General features: G+C 40.8%; 1 protein-coding gene and 1 pseudogene across 1 annotated transcript; both read right to left on the bottom strand.

Annotated features, from left to right (window-relative positions):
- Positions 1–6597: 6597 nt before the first annotated feature.
- Positions 6598–7551, bottom strand: LOC124529428 (olfactory receptor 12D2-like). The gene has a single exon (XM_047103327.1). The coding sequence runs from the start codon at positions 7549–7551 to the stop codon at positions 6598–6600; it is 954 nt and encodes a 317-aa protein (XP_046959283.1).
- Positions 7552–22226: 14675 nt separating this feature from the next.
- Positions 22227–23179, bottom strand: LOC124529422 (olfactory receptor 12D2-like; annotated as a pseudogene).
- Between the last annotated feature and the right edge of the window lie 4152 nt (positions 23180–27331).

The raw sequence follows: 27331 nt of genomic DNA, 5'->3' as shown, positions 1-27331 counted from the left end.
GTTTGTGGGTTCAAGCCCCACATCAGGCTCTGTGCTGACAGCTCAGAGCCTGGAGCCTGCTTCAGATCTTGTGTCTCCCTCCCTCTCTTCCCCTCCCCTGCTTGCACTCTCTCTTGCCTATTCTCTCTCTCAAAAATAAATGAATGTTAAAAAAAATTAAAAAAAAAAACGAAGTTAATTTTTTTTTGCTTGTTATGGGCCCACCCTCCTGTTCAAATGTTCTATTTTTTCCTGTTTGATTTTTGGTACTGTGTTAGTGCCTGGGTGTTTGTCCATTTCTTCCAGATTGTCCAGTTTGTTGGCATATAGTTTTTCATGGTATTCTCTTATAATTGTATTTCTGTGGTATTGGTTGTGATCTCTCCTCTTTTATTCATGATTTTATTTATTTGGGTCCTCTCTCTTTTCTTTTTAAGAAGTCTGGCTAGGGGGTTATCAATTTTGTTTATTCTTTCAAAAAAACAGCTCTTAGGGGCACCTGGGTGGCTCAGTCATTTAAGCATCCAACTTTGGCTCAGCTCATGATCTCATGGTCTGTGAGTTCAAGCCCCCTGTTGGGCTCTGTGCTGATGGCTCATAGCCTGGAGCCTACTTCAGATTCCGTGTCTTCCTCTTTCTCTCTCTGCCCCTCCCCTGCTTGCACTCTGTCTCTGTCTCTCCCTCAAAAGTAAATAAACATGAAAAAACAAACAAATAAACAAAAAACCAGCTCTTCGATTCATTGATCTGTTCTGTTGCTTTTTTTGGATTCTATACCATTTATTTCCACTGTAATCTTTAGTGTTTCCCTTATTCTGCTGGCTTTGGGCTTTATTTGCTGCTCCTTTTCTAGCTCCTTTAGGTGCAAGATTAGGTTGTATATTTGGGGCCTTTCTTGCTCCTTCGGATAGGCCTGAATGTTTTTTTTTTAATTTTTTTAATGTTTATTAATTTTTTGAGAGAGAGAGACAGAGCATGAGCAGTGGAGTGGCGGAGAGAGAGAGAGTGGGAGATGCAGAATCAGAGGCTGGCTCCAGGTCCCGACATGGGGCTCGAACTCACAAACTGCGAGATCATGACCTGAGCTGAAGTCAGATGCTTGACCAACTGAATCACTCAGGCACCCGTGGCCTGAATGTTTTTTAAAATGTCTTTATGGATGAGGCTGAGAAGATGGTGGATTGTCAGGATTCTAAACTCACCTCAATGCACAGATACAATGAGATAACACTCACATCAGCTTAAATATCCCAGAAAAAGATCCAATGACTGGCAGAACAAACTCCACAACCAAGGGTAGAGAAGAGGCCACAAGGAAGAAGGTTGGAAAGGCAGAGATGCAATTTGAGACCTAAAAGGACTGTGGCCATCTGTGGACCAGAAGAAACCAAGAGCACGGTGAAGGTCAAAAAACAGATGATCCCACTGGGGACCAGCACAGGGAAGATGAACCCCCAAAACATTTGGCTTTGAAAGCCAGAGGAGTCAAATTTCATGAGGTCTCACAAACAGCCTAGACTTACAGCCTGGAATTCTTAAAATCAGCCTGCCTGTCTCTGGGAGAGCCCTGAAGGCATTAGGAAGCAGAGTCTGAGCCCTTAAAGCTACAGCACAGCAAACAGCTCTAGCAGGTATAGCATAGAGCCAGTAGTTTGAAAAACACCAGGAGAGACAGGAGGATTTACTCATCACAGAGCATGTTTGGAGAGATATGGATCTCAAAAAGAGTCCTCCAGGAACAAAGGAACTGGCCAGTGTTATTTCCCTCCCCCACACCCATGCATAAGTACGTGGCCACTTGTGGGAACCAACACTGCCTCCACACTTGCTTCCTAACTTGCTTGCACCAAGCCCCACCCCCACATGCTTCCCGATCCAGCCTTTCCAGTCACACTTGCCTCAGTCCTAGAACTGCAGGCTCCTCCCCCAGTACACCAACGTGAACCTCACAAGCACTGTATCTCCTGACCTTCACCTTGTGTGGGGCCTCAGTCTTGGTTGCTGTGGTGGGGGATGCACTGTGGCAGCAGAAGCCCGAGGTCCACCTTATTAAAAATGAGGGACCCACTCATATGCCCACTGCAGATCCCCTTAAGTTGGCCATCCTGGCAGTGGCGTCCACAGGTGTCAATTAGCAAGCACACCACCAATGTGTACCTGTTAATACCCACCCACACCTGGCAGGGACCAAACACTGCCCACACAGGAAAAAAGGCCACTGTAGATAACGGAACTGAAGGGGAAAGCAGAAAAGAACATGTCAGAGACACTCCCTGAAGTGCCAGGTCCCGGGCAAAGAGGACACAGCACTGCAGGGCATTTCAAGACCTTTTCTTTATAAGGCCATTACCGTCAAGAACAAGAGACATAACTGCCTTCTCTAACACACAGAGACAGACACAGGTAGAGTTAGAAAAAATGAGGCGGGAGAGAAATATGTCTTAAATGAAGTAACAGGACCAAACCACAGCAAGAGAACAAACCGAGGGTGATGGAGGGTGGTGGGTGGGGGCGGGCCAAAAGGGTGATAGGTATTAGGAGGGCACTTGTTAGGATGAGCACTGGGTGTCATATGTAAGTGATGAATCACCGGCTTCTACTTCTGAAGCCAAGACTACACTGTTGTTAACTAGAATATAAATTAACAAAAACAAACACACTGACAGTGCCATTATGACACTTACACTATGATCAGAATCTCCTCAATGTCATTTAATACACAAGCCATGTTCAATTTTTCCAATTATCTTTCAGTAAATTCTTAGACTTAGGATTTGAGAAAGGTTCTTACAATGTATCTTGTTTTATGTTTCTTATTCCCTTATTTCATAGCACCCCCCCCCCTTTTTATCATGTAATTGACCTACTGGAGAAATCTGATTATCTGTCCTATACGTGTTCCATATTCTAAATTAGACTTACTGCTTATTTATAGTCTTAACTTCTATTCCTATATCCTATATAGACTCGTTTTGATTGGTCTCCACCTGTTGAGTGATACATTCAGCTAGGAATGGCTGGGGCACTCTCCTGGGCCCTCACTGACATTTCCCTGTTGGGAGTCAATGTTGTGGCTAGGCCACCTGTTATGATTGTTATTATAATTGCAAGACACACTCCAGCAACAACCATCAGGGAGCTTTGAAAAGGCAAGATTTATCACTCAGTCCTGTGGGTACACAGTACTGCTGAGGCCACACAGGGCTTGGGGAAAGGGAGAGAGCACAGGGGCCTGGGGCTCTGCCTGTGTTGGGATCAGGGGAGGAGTGTCTAGGGTATTGGGCATTTACTCTTCTTTGCTGAATTTAAAACATAAGAGCAGTAATTAAAGCACAGGAAGGGAAAAGCAGGGTCACTCAAGTGACCAGCTGTCTGTGTCACCAGGGTTCTCTCAAAGGGGAACTGCATGGGTCACTCGAGTGATCAGCTATTTGTGTTACCAGGACTCTCTCAAAGGGGAACTGCATGGGTGGGGCGCTCTGCTCCTTATGTAGTTATGTATTTGGCGATATGTTTATTCCAGGTGGCTAACTTTGAAATGGATGTCTCAGCAACAAAGAGCTTAATGTCAGGCACCTACCTTACAATAAAAAAACCTGCTAGCACTTAAACTACAAAACTGATACTGAGATAGAAGCTTGATTAGATCTTTGATAACTTTGAGGCAGAATATCTCCAAGTTGCTGTTTTATTTCTGTTATAGCATCTCATGAGACAGTGCTTGTCCTACTTTTAGTGATGCTATTTATATTATTGACCAGTGGGGTCAGGTGGTGTCAGTCTGTTCCATGTATTATTCAATTTCCAATCATCTTTAACCATATTATATTAGTTTATTTGTTATATTATATTATAATTTTATTTTTTAATGTTTTTATTTATTTTTGAGAGAGACAGAGAGAGAGTGAGCAAACAGGGGAGGGGCAGAGAGAGAGGGAGACACAGAATCTGAAGCAGGCTCCAGGCTCCAAGCTGTCAGCACAGAGCCCGATGCAGGGTTTCAACTGCAAACTGCAAGATCATGACCTGAGCCGAAGTTGGATGCTCAACCGAATGTTACCCGGGCTCCCCTCACCTAATAATTTTATAATCCATTCATGATGTATGCCTAAAATTATTTAATTCTTTAAACATAATTCCCTTTGGAAAATTATGATTAATTAACACATAGTGTTATATTAGTTTCAGGTGTACAGTATAACGATTGAACAATTCTATAAATGACTCAGTGCTCATCAGGATAAGTATACTCTTTTTTTTTTTAATTTTATTTTGGGAGGATAAGTGTACTCTTAATCATTTTCACCAATTTCCACCATCTCCTACCCACGTCCCCTCTGTCAACTACCAGCTCATTTTCTGTACCTAAGAGTCTGTTTTTTTTTTCTTTTCTTCTCTTTGTTCATTTGTTTGGTTTCTTAAATTATACAAATAAAAAAAAATAATATGGTGTTTGTCTTTATCTGACTTATTTCATTTAGCATTATATCCTCCAGGTCCATTCACATAGTCACAAATGGCAGGATTTCCTTTTTTTCTCACGACTGAAAAATATTCCATATATAAACCCAAATGTATGTCTGTGTCTACCTAGGGCAGATAACTGGATGCATCAGTTTGAAGTTCTTGAGGTAAAAAAGGAACCAAGCTTGAGAAACTGGACCCAACAAGCCTCATCTGCACCTTGACCCAATGTAGGTGAAAAGACATAGACTCTGACTAATACTGCAATGGGATGAGATTTTAGTATTATTTGGAGGGAGAGTAAGTGTGATTTGTATGTGGGGACAATGTTAATTATTACAGTTGGACTAGAGTGGATTAAAGATGTCCACAAAATTTTTTTGATGTTCTTTCCCATGAAAGGTAGGGATTTCTTCTCTATAAAGTTTGTTAGGCCTGTGACCATTTTGTCCAAGAGAGAATAGTAGAGGTGATGTCAATACTGGTTCTTGGGTTTGTTGGAGAGATGACTGGCAGCTTTTGCCGTGGTCTGTTGGCCCCCACGTAGAGTGTCAAGCCTGAGGCCTCCATGCTGCAAAAGCACAGAACAGCCACATGGAGAGAGTGGACCAAGGGAGACCCAGACAGAGACTTTGCCAGCTCTCAGCTCTTCCACGTGAAGATGCTCACGTCAGCTCAGCCACGGCACAAGCATAATCGAGGAGAACCAGCCCTTCCCTGCTGTGTTCTTGCCAATTCCCAAGCCTCAGAAGAATGCAACTTCCTGGTGTAGGTGTCTTCAGCTTCTGTGTTTGGGGATGCTAGTGTGTTAGGCAGCAGTAGCCAACCAGATAATGACGTGTTCTTCTCTGGTTCACGGCCTGCGTGGAGCTTGGATTTTGTAAACAATTCTGATCAACAGAAATGATGGGCTGGAGACAGTTCAGGGTAGAAATGTCTTCTCCACAGACACATTTTATTTTTTTTTATAAACAAAAGTAGAATTGGGGGACCAAAAACAGTGGATGAGATCAAACCACAGTGTTTGTGTTCACAAAAGTGGATGCAGAGAATTTGAACAGTCAGTCCCTGAGCTCATCAAGGCCTGTCACAGTCTTCACCTGCATCTATAAATAGTCATAAATGTTTCTCCCACCATCCCTCATGCACAGAAACCACCCCTGGGATTTAGAAAATAGGGAACACAGTGCCTCCCGACATTAGCTCCAGAAATGTCTCAGCAATTATGACTTAGTTGTTTTTGTTACATTTGGGTTTGGTGACAAGTAAGGAAAACAAGACAACATTTTGATAAATTCTGCACATTTCATCAGTATTATGTCATATTGCATCATGACAGTCACTGGAAATTATCATAGGAATAGTAAAACCAAACAAAAAATAGGAAGTATTTTGAAACTCAACATTTTCCATGACCAAACACTGAGGGAAAAATTACCTATTAATTAGCTAGAGAGGGACTCTGAGATTTTAATTTCATTCTGTCCCCACTTTCAACAAGATTTAACAGGACTCTTTTACCATTCATCTGGTTGACTTTAAAAAAATCTCTGGAGATAGAGGATCCACAGCACTTAGATAAACCATTGGCTATTTTATCCCTGTCAATTAGTGCTTAAATCATTTGTTTCAATCATTTATTTGCCTCCAGCTTAGGGAAAAAAGAAATCAAACGTAACGGTTAAAAGTTCCTCTTAACTCATTCTCATTTATGAATTACCATTTCTTATCCTATTAAATGTTCAAATTCAATTCCTCAAAATATAACAGCATAAGAATTTTATTGCTCACCTTAAAATACATTAACTTAGAAGAAGCACACAGATAAACAGCCCTAAGTAGTATTCATGTACCCAATATGTGAGTGATATAGGCATATTTCTATCCCCGATGTCATTAGAGAATCCATAAGAATACATAAAAAATCAGTTTTATGAAGTGATATCCTGAACAAAAACCGAACATTAGGATTCTATGGCTGATGTCCCATGGGTTCAGGTTTCCATTTTGCTACCTAAGAATGCATTATTTAACACAATCTGGACTTTCTCATTTATCTTTTCTTCAGACTACACCTGTTATACATATTGTACATGATCTCAGAAGCAGTCTAACCTCACACACCAACTTCATCATCGCCTATTGCTTCCTGTCTTAGAAGTGTGCTCTAGATGTGTTCAGGTCGCCCCTCCTTGTGAAGACACTACTCAAGGCAGCCTTCACGTCCTTGTTCCTCAGTGTATAGATCAGTGGGTTCAGCATAGGAGTGACCACAGTGTACATGATGGCAGCGACCTGATCCTGGTCCATGGAGCTGCCTGAAGTAGGAGATATGTAAGTGAAGATAACAGGAGCATAGAGAAGAATGACCACCATGAAGTGAGAGGCACACGTGGACAGTGCTTTGCGGAGTGCACTACAGGAGTGGGTCTTGGAGAAAAGAGAGATGATTATGGAGAAGTAGGAGAGAAGTGTTAGGAAGAAGGGGCCCATGGCAATGGTCCCGGTAACCGTGTTGAGAAGCCACTGGTTGAGCTCCGTGTTCCCGCAGGCCAACTCCAGCAAAGGCTTGACATCACAGAAGAAGTGATGGATCTGATGAGAACCACAGAAGTTCAAGCGAGAGGTCATCATGGAGTGCAACAGGGCATGGAAAAAACCAATGGTCCAGACCGTGACAGCCATCCGGGTACAGAGCTGGTAATTCATGATGACAGAGTAATGCAGTGGCCTGCAGATGGCCACAAAGCGGTCAAAGGCCATCACGGCCAACAGCATGGCCTCCGTGCTGCCCAGGAAGTGGAAGAAGTGAAGCTGGCTTATGCATCCCAAGAAGGAAATTGCCTTGTGTGTAGAGAAGAAGTTCTCCAGCATCTTTGGCAGTGTCACCGTGGAGTAGCAGATATCTAGACACGACAGATTTCCCAGGAAGAAATACATGGGTAAATGGAGTCTTGGATCAGAGACGACAACCAGGAGGACTGCTCCATTGCCAACCACACTGACCATGTAAATTGCAAGGAAAACCACGAAGAGATAAGGCTGCAGTGCTTGGATGTCTGTGACTCCCAGGAGGAGAAATGCAGTGACTGAGGTTTCATTCAGCATCGCTTAAGAGAAAGGATGAATTACTCTATGGAGCGTACCTCTGTTGAGAATCAGAGACTTTGTAGTTGAGGATTTTCCTGTCTACACAATGGGTACTTTGAGGGAGGGCATTGTTGTTTTACACAGTTCCCACATCAGACCTTTTATAGGATTTGCCTCATTAGACTATTAGATATTATGGTGAACTGTTGGTTATGGGCCATTGGTCCACCATTTTTCCCCCTCGTTTGATTGTCATTAATATGTTTCTTTCTCCCAGAGACTCTGAGCACATAGCCAACCTACCATCTTCTCTGGGTCTGCACATCTACCTTCTGATACAAGTGTCCTCTCATCTCCTTAATGAACTCTAATGGGGGTTCTAATGAACTCTAATTAACTACTTGCCCAGATTGCTATATCCAGACCTTGTAAGAAAGCACCTGAAGGATTTTTAATTAAGAAAAATAGACAAGGAAAGAATTACACCAATGCAAGGAGGTCTGAATTAATATCCAGATGTGGGATTGCCTCTTGTAAAAAGGCAAATCTTGGAGCACCTGAGTGGCTCAGTTGGTTGGGGTCCGACTTTGGCTCAGGTCATGATCTCATGGCTTGTGAGTTCAAGTCCCATGTGGGGCTGTGTTCTACCGCTCAGAGCCTGGAGCCTGCTTCAGATTCTGTGTCTCCCTCTCTCTCTACCCCTCCCCTACTCTCACTGTGTCTCTCTGTGTCTCAAAAATAAATACACATGAAAAAAATTTTTAAAAAGGCACATCATTCTAAGTTTGGGGGAAATCCCTAGAGGACCATAGAAAGATTTGATGTGAGAGGAATTGGAGTGGGTTAATGAGGGACCACTTCTCCATAGCCTTTGGGATTCTAGGCCATAGAGATGGAGGAATTTAGAGAATATACCCAATCTGTGCTGGGCCTCTGTGAAAGGCTGGCTCCATGCAGGTCAGAGTAGTTTGCTTTGATGACCATGTGTGTTCTGCACAGTGTTAATCCTACCTCTCCTGTGTAAGATACATATGATATGGCAAATATCATTTTGAGTTCTCTGACTCATCAAACTAAATTGTATCAAAAATCCATTTAGGGAAGAGACCTGTGTCTAATACTTAAGGCAAATTTCCAATCAGACTTGTTCTTATTCAGTGATTTATTTCACTGCAATTTTAATAGTGAGAGATTGCATATTTATCTGGAGAAAAATTAGGAAACCAGGCATGCTGAATTCAGAATGTATATGGCAATAAAAGTATATAAAGAGCTTTCACAATCCACAAATGCAATGGGGAATCCATCATAAAATAGGAAACCAGCTCTAGATCTGGGCGCTTACTTGCATATAAACAAGCATGCAGAAAATATGGGGTCCTCTCAGCCCGAGTCCTAAGGCATTCTCTTACCTGATTGTCGGATTCACAGCCTGCCCAGCTTTGCAGGTTTACACTCCCAACAGCTGAAAATGGCAGGAAGATATTTGCAGTGAGTGTTCATATTGGGATTGCAGCATGAGCTCTTCATGTTCAGAAACGTCTTTGTCTCCTTCTGACATTCTTCCTGCCTCTCAGGAGCCACAGACCTTAGGCATATAAACACGGAGAGAGTGTCCCCTGGGTGTGAGCAGGATCGCTGTGAGAATAAACAGGGTATTTTCCCATACTTGCGATTCAAGACAATTCCTCTTGGGTGTTGCTATCTTGAGTTCCATCTTTTTTTTTTTTTTTTTGCCCCCAACTGCTCCAAGTTTTTCTTTTCTATGTTTCTTCCTTATTTGCAGAGTCGTGGACAGCAGGATTGTCAGGGGCCTTCTATGTTTTCTTAGTTCAATTACCTTTTCTTCCCTTGTCATCATGTGAACTTCCCTGAAAAACTTTGTGAGAGGGGCGCCTGGGTGGCGCAGTCGGTTAAGCATCCGACTTCGGCTCAGGTCGTGATCTCACGGTAGGGGAGTTCGAGCCCCACGTCGGGCTCTGTGCTGACAGCCTGGAGCCTGGAGCCTGTTTTGGACTTTGTGTTTCTCTCTCTCTCTGACCCTTCCCTGTTCATGCTCTGTCTCTGTCTGTCTGAAAAATAAATAAACATTAAAAAAAATAAATAAAAAAACTGTGAAAAACTGAAAAAAGAAAAAACTGGCAATGTTTGGTAAGGAATGGAGGCCAGTTGTGTTCCATTGACCTGTACAGATGATGATAATCTTTAACATTCCACATAGTTTTTACTATGGTCCTGTGGAAAACAAGACAGAGGAACAAGGAGAAGTAGGATTGCTTTTATTTATTCCAAATTAGATTCTTCATTGCTGGTAATAGTGTTAAATTTGTTTGTTTAAAATAGACATCCCAAGGCTCACATCTTTCTCTAAGGAATGAGGTCTCTCCTTGTGTATCCTCTCTTGTTGCTGCAACCTCGAGGTGAGAATATTCTGTGAGCCTCATCCCAGGAATATATGCAATCTGACATCCATACAAACTTTCTGATAACAGTTATAAACATCCATCTTTGTGGTGACATCCATTATTGTTGCTTTGCACGAATGCATTGTATATTAATCAGGATAAAACTTCCTCTTTCAGGGCGTGCCTGGGTGGGCCCTTCAGATAAGCAGCCAGCTCTTGATTTTGGCTCAGGTGGCTTACTCATGGTTTGTGGATGGAGCCTGGCAATGGGCTCCGGACCCACACAGGAAGCCTGCTTTGGATTCTCACTCTCTCCTCTCTCTCCCCTTCCTGTACCCACTTTCTTTCCTCTCTTTCAAAATAAACAAATAAACTGCAGAAAAATATTCCTTGTTCAAGCATATTGTAAACATATCATAGAAATAAAAAGAATCTCATTGTAGAAACTATTGTTCTGAGTTCCTTATGTGCAAGTACTCATTTATTTCTTCCAAATATCCAGGGAGGGATGAGCTAACATCATATTTACTTTACAAGATAATGGCAGCTAAAAGGATTTAAGTAATTTGGCTGTTTGCCCCCGTGTTATTGAGGAATAATTGACAAGTATATTTGTATACGTTTCATATTTTAAATTTTTAATTATTTTATTTTTAAATTTACATCCAAGTTCACTAGCATATAGTACAACAATGATTTCAGGAGTAGATAACAGTGATTCATCCCCTATGTATAACACCCAGTACTCATTCCAACAAGTGTCGTCCTTAATGCTTCTTATTCATTTAGCCCATCCCCCCACTCACAACCCCTCCAGCCACCCTCAAGTTTGTCCTCTGTATTTAAGAGTCTCTTATGTTTTGTCCCCCTTTCTGTTTTTATATTATTTTTGCTTCCCTTCCCATATGTTCATCGGTTTTGTATCTCAAATTCCTCATATGAGTGAAGTCATATGATATTTGTCTTCCTCTGACTAATTTTGCTTAGCATAATTCCCTTTAGTTCCATCCACATTGTTGCAAATGGCAAGATTGCATTCTTTTTTATTGCTGAATAATACTCCATTGTATATATATACCACATCTTTTTTATCCATTCATCTATCAGAGGACATTTTGGCTCTTTCCATACTTTGGCCATTGTTGATGGTGGTGCTGTATACATTGGGGTGCATGTGCTCCTTTGAAACATCACACCTGTATCCCTTGGATAAATACCTAATAGTGCAATTGCTACATCATAGGGTAGTTCTATTTTTAATTTTTTGAGGAACCTCCATACTGTTTTCCAGAGCGGATGCACTAGTCTGCGTTCCCACCAGCAGTGCAAAAGAGATCTCTCTCCGCATCCTTGCCAATATCTGTTGTTGCCTGAGTTGTTAATGTTAGCCATTCTGACAGGTGTGAGGTGGTATCTCAGTGTGGTTTTGATTTCTATTTCCCTGATGATGAGTGATGTTGAGCATTTTCTTATGTGTCTGTTAGCCATCTGGATGTCTTTAGAGAAGTGTCTATTCATGTCTTTTGCCCATTTCTTCACTGCATTATTTGTTCTTTTGAGGGGTGTTGAGTTTGATAAGTTCTTTATATATTTTGGATACTAACCGTTTATCTGATATGTCATTTGCAAATATGTCCTCCCATTCTGTCGGTTGCCTTTTACTTTTGCTGATTGTTTCCTTCGCTGTGAAGAAGTTTTTTATTTTTATGAGGTCTCAATAGTTCATTTTTGCTTTTGCTTTCCTTTCCCTCAGAGACGTGTTGAGTGAGAAGTTGGTGCAGCTGAGGTCAGAGGTTTTTGTCTGCTTTCTCCTCTAGGATTTTGAAGGCTTTCTTTAGGTGTTTCATCCATTTTGAGTTTATTTTTGTGTATGGTGTAAGAAAGAGGTCCAGGTTCATTCTTCTGTGTGTCACTGTCCAGTTTTCCCAGCACCACTTGCTGAAGAGACTGTCTTTATTCTATTGGATATTCTTCCTGCTTTGTCAAAGATTAGTTGGCCATACATTTGTGGGTCCATCTCTGGGTTCTCTGTTCTATTCCATTGATCTGAGTGTCTGTTTTTGTGTCAATGCCATACTGTCTTGATGATTACAGCTTTGTAATATGTCTTGGTGTCTGGGATTGTGATGCCTTCAGCTTTTGTTTTCTTTTTCATGAATACTTTGGCTATTTGGGGTCTTTTGTGGTTCCATACAACTTTTAGGATTGTTTGTTCTAGCTCTGTGAAGAATGCTGGTGTTATTTTGACAGTGATTGCTTTGAATATATAGATTGCTTTGGGTAGTAGTGACATTAAACAAAATTTGTTCTTCCAATTGAGGAGCATGGAATATTTTTCCATTTTTTGGTGTTTTCAATTTATTTCAAAGCTTTCTATAGTTTTCGGTTTATAGATTTTTCACCTCTTTGGTTAGATTTATTCCTAGGTATTTTATGGTTTTTGGTTCAATTGTCAATGGGGTCAATTCCTTGATTTCTCTTTCTGTTGCTTCATTGTGGTGTGTAGGAATGCAACTGATTTCTGTGCATTGATTTTATATCCTATGACTTTGCTAAATTCATGGATCCACTCTAGCAGTTTTTTTTTTTTGGTGGGATCTTTTGGGTTTTCCATAGAGTATCATGTCATCTGTGAAGAGTGCAAGTCTGAATTCCTCCTTGCCTATTTGGATGCCTTTTATTCCTTTGTGTTGTCTGACTGCTGAGGCTAGGATTTCCAATACTATGTTGAATAACAGTGGTGAGAGAGGGCATCCCTGTCGTGTTCCTGACCTTAGGGGGAAAGCTCTCTGTTTTTGATGAAGATATTAGCGGTGGGTCTTTCACATATGGCTTTATGATCTTGAGATACCCTTCTAACCGTACTTTCTTGAGGGTTTTTATCAAGAAAAGATGCTATATTTTGTCCAATGCTTTCTCTGCATCTATTGAGAGGATCATGTGGTTCTTGTCCTTTCTTTTATTAATGTGATGTATCACATTGATTATTTTGTGGATATTGAACCAGCCCTGCATCCCAGGCATAAATCCCACTTAGTCATTGTGAATAATTCTTTTAATGTATTGTTGGATCCGGTTGGCTAGTAACTTAAGGATTCTTGCATCCATCAGGGAAATTGGTCTGTAGTTCTCCTTTTTAGTGGGGTCTCTGTCTGGCTTTGGAATCAAGGTAATTCTGGCCTCATAAAATGAGTTTCCTTCCATGTCTATTTTTTGAAACAGCTCCAAAATAATAGGTGTTAACTTTTCTTTAAATGTTTGGTAGAATTCCCCTGGAAAGCTATCTGGCCCTGGACTCTTGTTTGTTGGGAGATTTTTGATTACTGATTCGATTCCTTTACTGGTATGGGTCTGTTCCACTTTTCTATTTCTTTTTGTTTCAGTTTTGGTAGTTTATATGTTTCCAGGAATTTGTCCCTTTCTTCCAGATTTCTAATATTTTTGGTGTATAATTTCTCATAATATTCTCCTATTATTGTTTGTGTTTCTGCAGTGTTGGTTGCAATCTCTCTTCTTTCCTTCTTGATTTTATTTATTTGGGTCCTTCCCTTTTTCTTTGTGGTCAAACTGGCTAGAGGTTTATCAATTTTGTTAATTCTTTCAAAGAACCAACTTCTGGTTTCATTGATCCATTCTACCGTTTGTTTGTTTGTTTTTTTTTTTAATTTTTTTTCAACGTTTATTTATTTTTGGGACAGAGAGAGACAGAGCATGAACGGGGGAGGGGCAGAGAGAGAGGGAGACACAGAATCGGAAACAGGCTCCAGGCTCCGAGCCATCAGCCCAGAGCCCGACGCGGGGCTCGAACTCCCGGACCGCGAGATCGTGACCTGGCTGAAGTCGGACGCTTAACCGACTGCGCCACCCAGGCGCCCCTGTTGTTTTTTTTTTAATAGCATTGATTTCTGCTCTAATCTTTATTATGTCCTGTTTTCTACTGGTTTGGCGTTTTATTTGCTGTTCTTTTTCCAGCTTTTAAGATGTAAGGTTAGGTTGTGTATTTGAAATCTTTCTTCCTTCTATAGGAAGGCCCAGATTGCTATATATTTACCTCTTATGACCAACTTTGTTGTGTCCCCTAGGTTTTGGGCTGTCATTTCCATTGGGAAGTCATTTCCATTGACTTCCATGTACTTTTTAATTTCCTCTTTAACTTCTTGGTTAGTCATTCATTCTTTAGTAGGATGTTCTTTAGTCTCCAAGTATTTTATCTTTCCAAATTTTTTCTTGTGGTTTGATTTCGAGTTTAATGGCGTTTTGGTCTGAAAATATGCATGGCATGATCTCGATCTTTTAGTACTTGTTGAGGGCTTATTTGTGTCCCAGTATGTGATCTATTGTGGAGAATGTTTCATGTGCACTCGAGAAGAATGTGTTTTCTGCTTTAGGATGAAATATTCTGAATATATCTGTGAAGTCCATCTGGCTCAGTGTGTCATTCAAACCCATTATTTCCTTGTTGTTTAGATGATCTGTCCAGTGCTATAAGTGGGGTGTTGAGACCCCTACTGTTATGGTATTATTGTCAGTGAGTTTATGGTTTTGATTAAGTGATTTATATGTTTTGGTGTCTCATGTTTGGAGCATAAATGTTTACAATTGTTAGATCTTCTTGGTGGATAGACCCCTTAATTATGATATAATGCCCTTCCTCATCTCTTGTTATAGCCTTTCTTTTAAAATCTAGATTCTTTGACAAAAGTATGGCTACTCTGGCTTTGTTTTGGAAATCATTATCATGAAAGATGGTTCTCCATCCCCTTACTTTCAATCTGTAAGTGTCTTTAGGTCTAAAACGGGTATCTTATAAACAGCATAAAGATGGGTCTTATTTTCTTATCAATCTGTTATCCTATGTCTTTTGCTTGGAGTGTTCAGTCCACTGGTGTTTAGAGTGAGTCCTGAACGATATGAATTTGTTGCCATTATGTTACCTGTAGGTTTTGAGTTTTTGGTGGTCTTCTCTGGTCCTTTATATTCTTTGTTGCTTTTGGTCTTTTTATTTATTTTTTATTAAAAAATTTTTAAATGTTTTTATTTATTTTTGAGACAGAGAGACACAGAGCATGAGCAGGGGAGGGGCAGAGAGAGAGGGAGACACAGAATCTGAAGCAGGCTCCAGACTCTGAAGTGTCAGCAGAGAGCCCGACGTGGGGCTTGAACTCATGGACTGTGAGATCATGACCTGAGCCGAAGTTGGATGTCCAACTGAGCCACCCAGGCGCCCCTCTTTTTATTTTTATTTTTCATCTTTTCTCCCCTCATAGAGTCACCCTTAAAATTTCTTGCAGGGCTGGATTAGTGGTCATTAACTCCTTTAATTTTTATTTGTTTGAGAAACTTTTTTTTAAAAATCTCTTCTTGTATTTTGAATGACAGCCTGCCTGGATAAAGAATTCTTGGTTGTACATTTTTCTGATTCAGTACATTGAATATATCCTGCTGCTTCTTTCTGGCATGCTTAGAGTGTGTGGATAGGTCTGCTGCAAACCTAATCTGTCTTCACTTGTAGTTTAAGGACTCCTTTTCCCTTTATGCTTCATGATTTTTTGCTAGCCTTAGTATTTTGTGAATTTGACTATGATATGCCTTTTTGATGGTTGGTTTTTGTTGAATCTAATGGGAGTCCTCTGTGCTTCCTGGATTTTGAGGTCTGTTCTTTCCCCAGGTTAGCAAAGTTTTCTACTATGATTTGTTCACATAAACCTTCTACACCCTTTTCTCTCTCTTCATCTCCTGGGACCCCTATGATTCAGATATTATTCCTTTTTTAATGAGTCACTGAGTTCTCTAATTTTATATTGTGCTCTTTTGCCTTAGTGTGCCTCTTTTTTTCCTGCTTCATTATTCTCCATAAGTTTGTCTTCTCTCTCATTGATTCGCTCCTCTGTTTCATCCATCCTTGCCGCTGTGGCACCCACTTGAAAATGCAGCTAGTTATAGCATTTTTTATTTCATTCTGACTAGCTTTTACTTTTATCTCTGCAGAAAGGGATTCTAATACATTTTCAACCCTAGCTAGTATTCTTACTATTGTGATTCTAAATTCTGGTTCAGACATCTTGCTTGTATCTTTTTTGATTAAGTCATTGGTTGTCATTTTCTCTTGTTCTTTCTTTTGGGGTGAATTCCTTTGCTTTATCATTTTGAAGAAAGAAAGGGAAAGAAAACAGTAAAAAAAAAGAAATTAAAAACACAAAAAAATCAAAGGAGGGATCCTAGGTGTGTTTGGTCTGGTTGTCGAAGGAAACTTGATAGATTAGAGAAAAAAGGGACAGATAGAAAAGAAAAAAGAGAAAAAGAAAACTTTTGAAAATTTGAAAAATGAATGCAATAAAATAGAATAAAATGAAATGATAGTAGATAGAATTTTAAAAAGTTACAATAATGTAAAAACTATAGTAGAAAAATTATAGAAAAATCTTTTTTATTAAAATGGAAAATAAAAATAATTTTTTCTCATTCTGTATTCAAGAATGAGAAAAGAAAAAGAAAAAAATATATAGATGGACCTGTGAAGAGAATGAAATATTATTGAAATTACCTCTGGTTTCCCCTAGAAGTCAAACTATGAAGAGGTTCATAGTCTGAATAAAACTGCAGGTGGGTTGACTTGTTTTGTTCCTCAAGAGCGCAGTTGGCCCAGTTGGGTGGGGCTTAGTGTAAAGGCTCCATTCTCCACTAGATGGCATTGTTTAGCTTACTGGGGTGGAATTTTGTGGTGCTTGTAGGCATGTATGCACATGCACGGGAGGGGTGAAATGGCGTCACCCAGCTATCCAATCTCTAGTATCAGAACTCTGTGCTCTCCCTGACCAGCAGTCAAGCACCCCTCCTTTGTCTCAGGCTTCTGTCTCTCCCTGCTTCTGCACTATTCGTGATCAAACCATAGGGCTGACACACGGCATCTCCCTCCTGAGTTTTATCTCAGATGCGGCTGTGATTCCCAACCCCTCACTTCTGAGTGACTGAGGCTTTTACCCACTTAAATCCTGTAGAAGAGGGTTTCACCGAGCAATGGCCATGTGTGGCCTGCCCCCAGGAATGTTCACAGGACCATGCTGCTGCTAATGCCCGGAGATTGTGAATGGGTGTCAGCCCGCCCCAGAAAAAGTTCACGTCATTGTGTAGCAGTAGTGTTTCAGGGTTTATAATAAATCACAATACATCTGGCACCAGGATTCACCCTTAACAACCTTGTTCCAGCACAAGCGAATGTGGATGTTCTCTGGGGTCTGCTGGGACCTTTTCCTGTGGGGTGACTGCACAGCCTCTACCCAGTGTCCTCCCAGCAGGGGAACTGCCTCTCCCCATGTGACCTGAAAACCCCTGGATTCCACCCTCCTCCTGGCGATTTGCCCTTCCCACTAGAGTACTGCCAGGTATCAAGCTGTGGAGTTTCAGTCTCTGCGTTCCCCCTGTTTATAGAGTCTTACTGGAATTTAAACCCTCTACTTTCTCCTTTCTCTCTTTTTAGGTCATTCCCTGCAGCTGTTTCCACTTTTCCACTTTCTCTCCAGTTGCTTTGGGTGGGGGGTGCTTTTCCTGTATTCTCCCCCTAGTCTGTGTCCTCTCTCCACAAGCAAAAACAGCTCCTTGCCCTCTATGGCTTCTCTCTCCCCCAGTTCACCTCTCTGTGCTGCGTACCTGCCAAGATCTGTGGTTCAGGTTGTGCAGATTGTGTGTGAATCCTCATATCAGTTTTCTAGGTGTGGAAGATGGTTTAGTGTTGATCTGGCTGCATGTTAGGGATGAGAGATGCCAAAAAATGAAAACAAAAACAAAAACCTTCCATGCTGTTCCACCATGGGTGTGAACTCTTTTTTAAGTGTCTTGTAGAAATACCCTGGGAAGCCATCTGGCCCAGGACTCTTGTTTGTTGGGTGATTTTTGATAACCAGTTCAATTTATTCACTGATTATGGGTCCCTTCAAATTTTCTATTTTTTCCTGTTTGAGTTTTGGTGTTGTATGAGTTTCTAGAAATTTGTCCATTTCTTCCAGACTGCGTAGTTTATTGGCATCTAAATTTTCTTAGTGTTCTCGTATGATTGCTTGTTCTGCTGTGCTGGTTGTGATCTCTCCTCTTTTATTCGTGATTTTATCAATTTGTGTTCTTTTTTTTCTTTTTGAAAAGTTGACTAGGGGTTTATCAATTTTATTCTTTTAATGAAGCAACATTTAGTTTCACTTATCTGTTATATTTCTTTTTGTGTGATGTATATCACTTATTTATGCTCAAATCTTTATTGTTTCCCTTTTTCGGCTGACTCTAGACTTGCTGCTCCTTTTCTAGCTCCTTTAGATGTAATGTTAGGTTGTGTCTTTGAGGCCTTTCTTGCTTCTTGATATAGGCCTGAATTGCAATATACTTTCCTCTTAGGACTGCCTTTGAGGTATCCCAAGGGTTTGGACTGTTGTGTTTTCATTTTCATTTGCTACCATGTATTTTTTTAATTTCTTCTTTAATTTCCCAAGTAACCTATTCATTCTTTAGTGGGATGTTGTTTAACCTCCATGTATTTAAGGGCTTGTTTCCAATTTTTTACTTGTGGTTGATCTCAAGATTCATGGTACTGTATTCTTAAAAAATGCATAGTATGATCTTGATCTTTTTGTACCTATTGAGGGCTGATTTGTGACCCAGTATGTGATCTATCCATGTGCCCTTGAGAAGAATTGTATTCTGTTGCTTTAGGATGAAATGTTCTGAATATATATGTCAATATATATATATATACATGCTCAATAGGTCATTCAAAGGCATTGTTTCTTTGTTGGTTATCTGCTTAGATATTCTGTCCATTGATTTAAGTGTGGTATTAAGGTCCCTACTTTTTTGTATTATTATCAATGAGTTTCTTTATGTTTGTGATTAATTGATTTATATATTTAGGTGTACCAAGTTGGAGACATAAATATTTATAATTGTCAGATCTTCTTGCTGGATAGTCCCCTTAATTGTGATCTAATGCCCTTCATCTCATGTTACAGTTGTTTTAAAATCTTGTTTGTTTTAGGATCCTGGGTGGCCCAGTTGATTGGGCATCTGACTTCAGCTGGGGTCATGATCTTACAGTCTGTGGGTTTGAACCTCACATTGGGCTTTGTGCTGATAGCTCAAAGCCTGGAGCCTGCTTCAATTTCTGTGTGTCTCTCTTTCTGTCCCACCCCTCTGCTTGTGCTCCCTCTCTCTCAAAAATTAATATAGAAACATTAAAAAAAAATAAGGTCTGTTTTTTTCTGATACAGATATGGCTACTCCAAAGTTCTTTTTGTCCTTAGCATGATGGATGGTTCTCCATCCCCTCACTTTCAATCTGCAGATGTCCTTAGGGCTAAAGTGAGTCTCTTGTAGGCAGCATATAGATGCATGTTGTTTTTGTTTTTTCATCCATTCAACCCTGTCTCTAATTGGAGTATTTAGTCCATTTACATGCAGAGTGATTATAGAAAGTTATGAATTTAGTGCCATTGTGTTACCTGTACAGCTGGGATTCAATATTTGAAGATTTAAAGGACCTTGCACTGCACGGACACACTTCTCTACCTTGGAGTAGAGACTGTCCACACTATATGAATTCCTTTGTCCCTGAAAAACTGTCCCACACCTGTGCATGGCATGGAATATTTGGGGGTACTACTGCTAAATGCAGCAAAGGTTATTTTCCTCCAAGGTGAGCCTCTGTCCCCTTCTGATGAAAGACCTTTTACTGGCACTTGCAGAGCCTTTTGTCCTTGGTGAGGCAATATACCCTCTTTCCAAGCACTCCAGGAAGAGGACTACTCTTTTCCGGTTCACCCCAGAGATTGCTACACCACACTATGCACTATGAGCCAGTTTCCTTCTCCCCAGGAGCAGATGCCACAACTCCGCTCCTGAGAAAGTCACCCACTTCCAAAATCTCAGAATTTGAAATCCACATACTGCAAAAAAAGAACTGGGACACCCAGTACTTCTCACTCCCCAGTGCGTATCCAGAGAGGTTTTCTTCTAGTATGAACTAAATGCAACACTTTCTCAACCCCTCTCACTTTCTCTCCCCTTTGTCTCCCCACAGAATGGGTTCCCTCCCCTCCAAAGCACTGCTGTTTTTTCTCCCTCCGTTTATTTCCATGCAGCTCATACCTTTCACACTGTGGAATTACACTGTGATTCAACATAAATATGCATTATGGAATTTCCTACCACGATTATTGCAGTTACTATATGTCACCATATGAAGTTATTATAATATTGTTGACTGTATTCCTTCTACTGTACTTTAAATCTCTGTGACTTATTTTCTCTATAATTGGGAGTGTGTATCCCTTAATCCCCTTCTCCTATTGCACCCATCCACCCACCTCCCTGCCCTCTGGCAAACACCAGTTTGTTCTCTTTGTTTATGTGTATGTCTGTCTGTTTGTTTGTTTGTTTTTCTTTATTTTGTGTTTTCAGATTCCACACATAAGTGAAAGATATGGTATTTCTCTTTCTCTGACTGACTTATTTCATTTGGCATTATACCCTGAAGGTGTATCCACATTGTCACAAATGCCAGCATTTCCTCTTTTTCTCACAAGTGAAAAATATTCTATAATATACCTAAATCTATGTCTGTCTCTACCTAGGGCAGATAATTTGACCCTTTAGTGTGAAGTTCTTTAGATCAAAAGCAAACATACTTGAGGAACTGTACCCGAAAAGCCCCATCTATACCTTGACCCAATGTAGGTGAAAAGACAGATTCTGACTGATGTTGTAATGGGAAGAGATTTTAGGATTATTTGGAGGGAGGGTAAGTATGTGGGGACAATGTTAATTATTAGAAGTCAGAGTTGGGACTATGGTGGATTAAGAATATCTGCAAAATCTTTCTTGTTTTTTCCAGTTAAAGGTGGGGATTTCCTCTTCCTGATTTGTTAGGCCTGTGACTATTTTGTCCAAGAGAGAATGGTAGAGGTGATGTCAATACTGGTTCTTGAGTTTGTTGGAGAGATGACTGGCAGCTTTTGCGGTGGTCTGTTGGCCCCCACGTAGAGTGTCAAGCCTGAGGCCTCCGTGCTGCAAAAGCACAGAACAGCCACATGGAGAGAGTGGACCAAGGGAGACCCAGACAGAGACTTTGCCAGCTCTCAGCTCTTCCACGTGAAGATGCTCACGTCAGCTCAGCCACGGCACAAGCATAATCGAGGAGAACCAGCCCTTCCCTGCTGTGTTCTTGCCAATTCCTGAGCCTCAGAAGCATGCAACTTCCTGGTATAGGTGTCTTCAGCTTCTGGGTCATAAATGCTTCTCCCACCATCCCCCAGGCCCAGTGGCCGCTCCCAGGACTTAGAAGGTAGGGAACATAGTGCCTCCCAACATTAACTCCAGAAATGCCTCAGCAATTATGACTTAGTGTCTTTTGCTATGTATTGGCTTGGTGACAAGTACGGAAAACACAACATTTTGATGAATTCTGAACGTTTCCCCAGTATTACATCATACGGCATTATTTATAATCTGTGAAAAAATCATAGAAATAGGAAAAGAAAATAGAAAAATAGGTAGGGTTTTGAAACTCATCCTTTGTTGTGACTAAGATTGTGGTAAAAATAAAATTACTAATTAGCTAGAGAGGGATTCTGAGTTTTTTTTTCTAGTCTGTTCCCACACTCAGAAATATTTAAGAGCATTCCTTTATCATTTGTCCAGTTGACTTAAAAACATCTCTGGAGATAGAGGTTCCAAGACTCATAGAAAAACCATTGGCTAATTTATCCATGTTTATCAGTGCTTAAATCATTTGTTTTAACCACTTACTTGCCTCCTGCTTGGAGAGATACATACTGATTAAAAATTCCCTTAATTCTTTTGTAAATTACCATTGCTCATCCTATTAACTGTGGTTCAAATTCAATACCTCAAAATACAACAGGATAAGAATTTTATTCCTCACCTTAAAATACATTAACTTAGAAGAACTAAACAGATAAACAGCTCTAAGTAGTAGTCATGTACCCAATATATGGGTAATGTAGACGTATTTCTATCCTTGATTTTATTAGGGAATTCATAAGAATACATAAATCAGTTTTAGAAGTGACATCCTGAAAACAAATTGAACATGAGGATTCTATGGCTGGTGTCCCATGGTTTCATGTTTCCATTACGCTACCTAGGCATGCTTTATTTAACATAATCAGGCTAGATTTTCCCATTATTTTTTCTTTGGACAGCTCGACCTGTTATACATACTGTACATGATCTGAGAAGCAGTCTAACCTCACACACCAACTTCATCATCGCCTATTGCTTCCTGTCTTAGAAGTGTGCTCTAGATGTGTTCAGGTCACCCCTCCTTGTGAAGACACTACTCAAGGCAGCCTTCACGTCCTTGTTCCTCAGTGTATAGATCAGTGGGTTCAGCATAGGAGTGACCACAGTGTACATGATGGCAGCGACCTGGTCCTGGTCCATGGAGCTGCCTGAGACTGGGCGGATGTAAATGAAGATAACAGGAGCATAGAAAACAATGACCACCATGAAGTGAGAGGCACACGTGGACAGTGCTTTGCGGAGCGCACTACAGGAGTGGGTCTTGGAGAAAAGAGAGATGATTATGGAGAAGTAGGAGAGAAGTGTTAGGAAGAAGGGGCCCATGGCAATGGTCCCGGTAACCGTGTTGAGAAGCCACTGGTTGAGCTCCGTGTTCCCGCAGGCCAACTCCAGCAAAGGCTTGACATCACAGAAGAAGTGATGGATCTGATGAGAACCACAGAAGTTCAAGCGAGAGGTCATCATGGAGTGCAACAGGGCATGGAAAAAACCAATGGTCCAGACCGTGACAGCCATCCGGGTACAGAGCTGGTAATTCATGATGACAGAGTAATGCAGTGGCCTGCAGATGGCCACAAAGCGGTCAAAGGCCATCACGGCCAACAGCATGGCCTCCGTGCTGCCCAGGAAGTGGAAGAAGTGAAGCTGGCTTATGCATCCCAAGAAGGAAATTGCCTTGTGTGTAGAGAAGAAGTTCTCCAGCATCTTTGGCAGTGTCACCGTGGAGTAGCAGATATCTAGACACGACAGATTTCCCAGGAAGAAATACATGGGTAAATGGAGTCTTGGATCAGAGACACAACCAGGAGGACTGCTCCATTGCCAACCACACTGACCACGTAAATTGCAAGGAAAACCACGAAGAGATAAGGCTGCAGTGCTTGGATGTCTGTGACTCCCAGGAGGAGAAATGCAGTGACTGAGGTTTGATTCAGCATCACTTAAGAGAAAGGATGAATTACTCTATGGAGCGTACCTCTGTTGAGAATCAGAGACTTTGTAGTTGAGGATTTTCCTGTCTACACAATGGGTACTTTGAGGGAGGGCATTGTTGTTTTACACAGTTCCCACATCAGACCTTTTATAGGATTTGCCTCATTAGACTATTAGATATTATGGTGAACTGTTGGTTATGGGCCATTGGTCCACCATTTTTCCCCCTCATTTGATTATCATTAATATGTTTCTTTCTCCCAGAGACTCAGAGCACATAGCCAACCTACCATCTTCTCTGGGTCTGCACATCTACCTTCTGAGAAAACTTGAATGGGTGTCCAGACTGCTACCTCCAGACCTTGTAAGAAAGCCCCTGAAGGGTTTTAACTAAGGAATATAGACAAGGAGAGAATGAAAACAATGGAAGGAAATCTGAATGGAGATGCAGACATGGGGTGCCTCCTACAAAAAGGGGAATTTTTTTTCTAAGCTTGGGAAATCCCTGAGAGGAGAATAGAAAGATTTGATGTGAGAGGAATAAAGGAGTGGGTTAATGAGGCAGTACTTCTCCATAGCTTGGAGGATTCTAGGCCGTAGAGTTGAAGGAATTTAAAGAACATACCCGATCTGTGCTGTACCTCCGTAAAAGGCTGGCTTCATGCAGGTCAGAGTAGCTTTCTTTGACAGTATGTTTTGCACCCTGTTAATCTTACCTTTCCTATGTAAGATACAAATGTTATGGCAAATATCATTTTGGGTTCTCTGACTCACCAAACAAAATTGGATCAAAAATTCATTTGGGGAAGAAACCTTTTTCTAACATTAAAGACAATTTCTAATCAGACTTTTCCTTACTCAGTCATTTATTTCACTGCAATTTTAACGCTGAGAGATTACATATTTACTCTGGAGAATATTTAGAGAACCAGGCCTGCTGAGTTGAGAATGAGATATGGCAAAGAAGTGTATAAAGAGCCTTCACAATCCACAAATGCAATGGGGAATCCATCATAAAATAGGAAACCAGCTCTAGATCTGGGCGCTTACTTGCATATAAACAAGCATGCAGAAAATATGGGGTCCTCTCAGCCCGAGTCCTAAGGCATTCTCTTACCTGATTGTCGGATTCACAGCCTGCCCAGCTTTGCAGGTTTACACTCCCAACAGCTGAAAATGGCAGGAAGATATTTGAAGTGACTGTTCATATTGGGATTGCAGCATGAGCTCTTCATGTTCAGAAACGTCTTTGTCTCCTTCTGACATTCTTCCTGCCTCTCAGGAGCCACAGACCTTAGACATATAAACACGGAGAGAGTGTCCCCTGGGTGTGAGCAGGATCGCTGTGAGAATAAACAGGGTATTTTCCCATACTTGCGATTCAAGACAATTCCTCTTGGGTGTTGCTATCTTGAGTTCCATTTTTTTTTTTTTTTTGCCCCCACTGCTCCAACTTTTTCTTTTCTATGTTTCTTCATTATTTGCAGAGTCGTGGACAGCAGGATTGTCAGGGGCCTTCTATGTTTTCTTAGTTCAACTACCTTTTCTTCCTTTGTCATCATGGGTACTTCCCTGAAAAACTTTGTGAGAGGGGCGCCTGGGTGGCTCTGTCGGTTAAGCATCCGACTTCGGCTCAGGTCATGATCTCGCGGTCTGTGAGTTCGAGCCCCGCCTCGGGCTCTGTGCTGACAGCTTGGAGCCTGGAGTCTGCTTGGGATTCCGTATCTCCCTCTCTCTCTGAGCCTCTCCCGTTCATGCTCTGTCTCTCTCTGTCTCAAAAATAAATAAACATTAAAAAAAATTAAAAAAAACAACTGTGAAAAATTGAAAACAATTTGGCAATGTTTGGTAAGGAATGGAGGCCAGTTATGTTCCATTGACCTGTACAGATGATGATAATCTTTAACATTCCACATAATTTTTACTATGGTCCTGTGGAAAACAAGACAGAGGAACAAGGAGAAGTAGGATTGCTTTTATTTATTCCAAATTAGATTCTTCATTGCTGGTAATAGTGTTAAATTTGTTTGTTTAAAATAGACATCCCAAGGCTCACATCTTTCTCTAAGGAATGAGGCTGGTCTCTCCTTGTGTGTCCTCACTTCTTGCTGCAACCTTTAAGTGAGAATATTCTGTGAGCCTCATCCCAGGAATATATGCAATCTGACATCCATGCAAACTTTCTTATAACAGTTATAAACACCATGTACCCTGTCCGGCTTTGTGTTGAGATCCATTATTGTTTCTTTGAAGAAATTCATTGTATGACTCACACATTAAAAATTCCTTGCTCAAAGAATGCCTGTGTGTATTTGTGAAAGCAATCGTCTCTTGAATTTGACTGAGGTCCCTAACTCATAGTTTGTGAGATGGAGCCCTGCTTTGAGCTCTACACTAACAGATCAAAGCCCACTTTCGATTCTCTCTCTCTCCTCTCTCTCTGCCCTCCCCATGCTCGTGTTCTTTCTCTCTCTTTCAAAATAAACAAATAAACTTAAAAATAATATTCCTTGTTCAAGTATATGCTATAAATAGAATGGAAAAAACACTTACTCTGTGCTCGTTTTTCTGAGTTCCTTACAGGCATTAGCTCATTTTTTTCTTCCAAACACCCAGCATGAGAAGTACTAAAATCATTCCTCGTTATAAGAAAAGGGGAGCTTAAATGATTTAAGTAATTTTGCTGTTTTCTCCCAATGTTACTGAGGAATCATTGACAAGTATAGTTGTATATGTTTCAAGTGTACAGTGTGATTTGACTTTCATATATGTGGTGGGATGGCCACCACTATGAATATCATGAATGCTTCCTTTGTCTCACATTGTTGACACTTGAGTGTGGAGAGAATGCTCAGAGTGTACTGTCAACTTATTTCCCTGCCATTGAATGTCCCTGCTTTGTAATAAATTGTGTGACTGGTGTTCAAACTAAGAGTCCAGTTCTGCAGCTAACTGCAGTGTGGTCCATTCTTTTTTTTTTTTTTTTAATTTTTTTTTTAACGTTTATTTATTTTTGAGACAGAGAGAGACAGAGCATGAACGGGGGAGGGTCAGAGAGAGAGGGAGACACAGAATCGGAAGCAGGCTCCAGGCTCTGGGCCATCATCAGCCCAGAGCCCGACGCGGGGCTTGAACTCACGGACCGTGAGATCGTGACCTGAGCTGAAGTCAGACGCTTAACCGACTGAGCCACCCAGGTGCCCCGATCCATTCTTTCAAAATACTGCCCACCTCAATTTTATCTACAATTCCCACAGATGTCTAGAAATCTGATATTTTGATGAAGTCATGCCTAGCACATTTTCTCTTTATGTTTTGTCTCTCTGAGGTCTTGTTTATAAGTTATTTTCCTCCTCAAGTCAAAACAAAATTTTCCTCAATATTCTTTTATTATATGGTCATCTTCATGGGCATGTGACTGCAGTCCCCACACATTTAAAGCTTTTTTCTTATCATCTTGAAATTCTCAGTAACTTTGTTTTTTTTTTTTAATATATTTTAATGTATTCATTTAAATTCAAGTTTGTTAACATACAGTGTAGTATGGGTTTCATGAGTAGAACCCAGTGATACATCACTTACATATGATACCCGGTGCTCATCCCAACAAGTAACCTCCTTAATTCCCATCCCCCATTTAGCCCATCCCCTACCCACCTCCTCAGTTTGTTACTGTAGTTAAGAGTCTTTTATGGTTTGCCTCCCTCTCTGATTTTTATTTTATATTTATTTAAATAGAAGTTAGTTAACATACAGTGTAATAATGGTTTCAGGAGTAGAATTTAGTGATTCATCACCTGTATACAACACCCAGTGCTCAGCCTAACAAGTGCCGTCCTTAATGCCCCTTGCCCAATTAGCCCATACCTCCACAAACCTCCCCTCCAGCAACCCTCAGTTTGTTCTCTATCATTAAGAGTCTCTTGTCGTGTGTTTCCCTTTCTATTTTTTTTTCCTTCCCATATGGTCACCATTTTACCCTGAAAACCCACTTATGAGTGAAATCATATGATGTTCGTCTTTCTCTGACTTAGTTTGCTTAGTATAATACCCTCTAATTCCATCCACCTTGTTGCAAATGGCAAGATTTCATTCTTTTGGATCGCCAAGTAATATTCCCTTGCATATATATACCACATCTTCTTTATTCACTCGAC

This window comes from Lynx rufus, unplaced genomic scaffold (assembly GCF_022079265.1).
Source record: "Lynx rufus isolate CCGP_SWC_20201006 ecotype Redwood Valley unplaced genomic scaffold, mLynRuf1.p SCAF_6, whole genome shotgun sequence".
NCBI lineage: Eukaryota > Metazoa > Chordata > Mammalia > Carnivora > Felidae > Lynx > Lynx rufus.
This window is presented reverse-complemented; position numbering and strand designations above follow the sequence as displayed.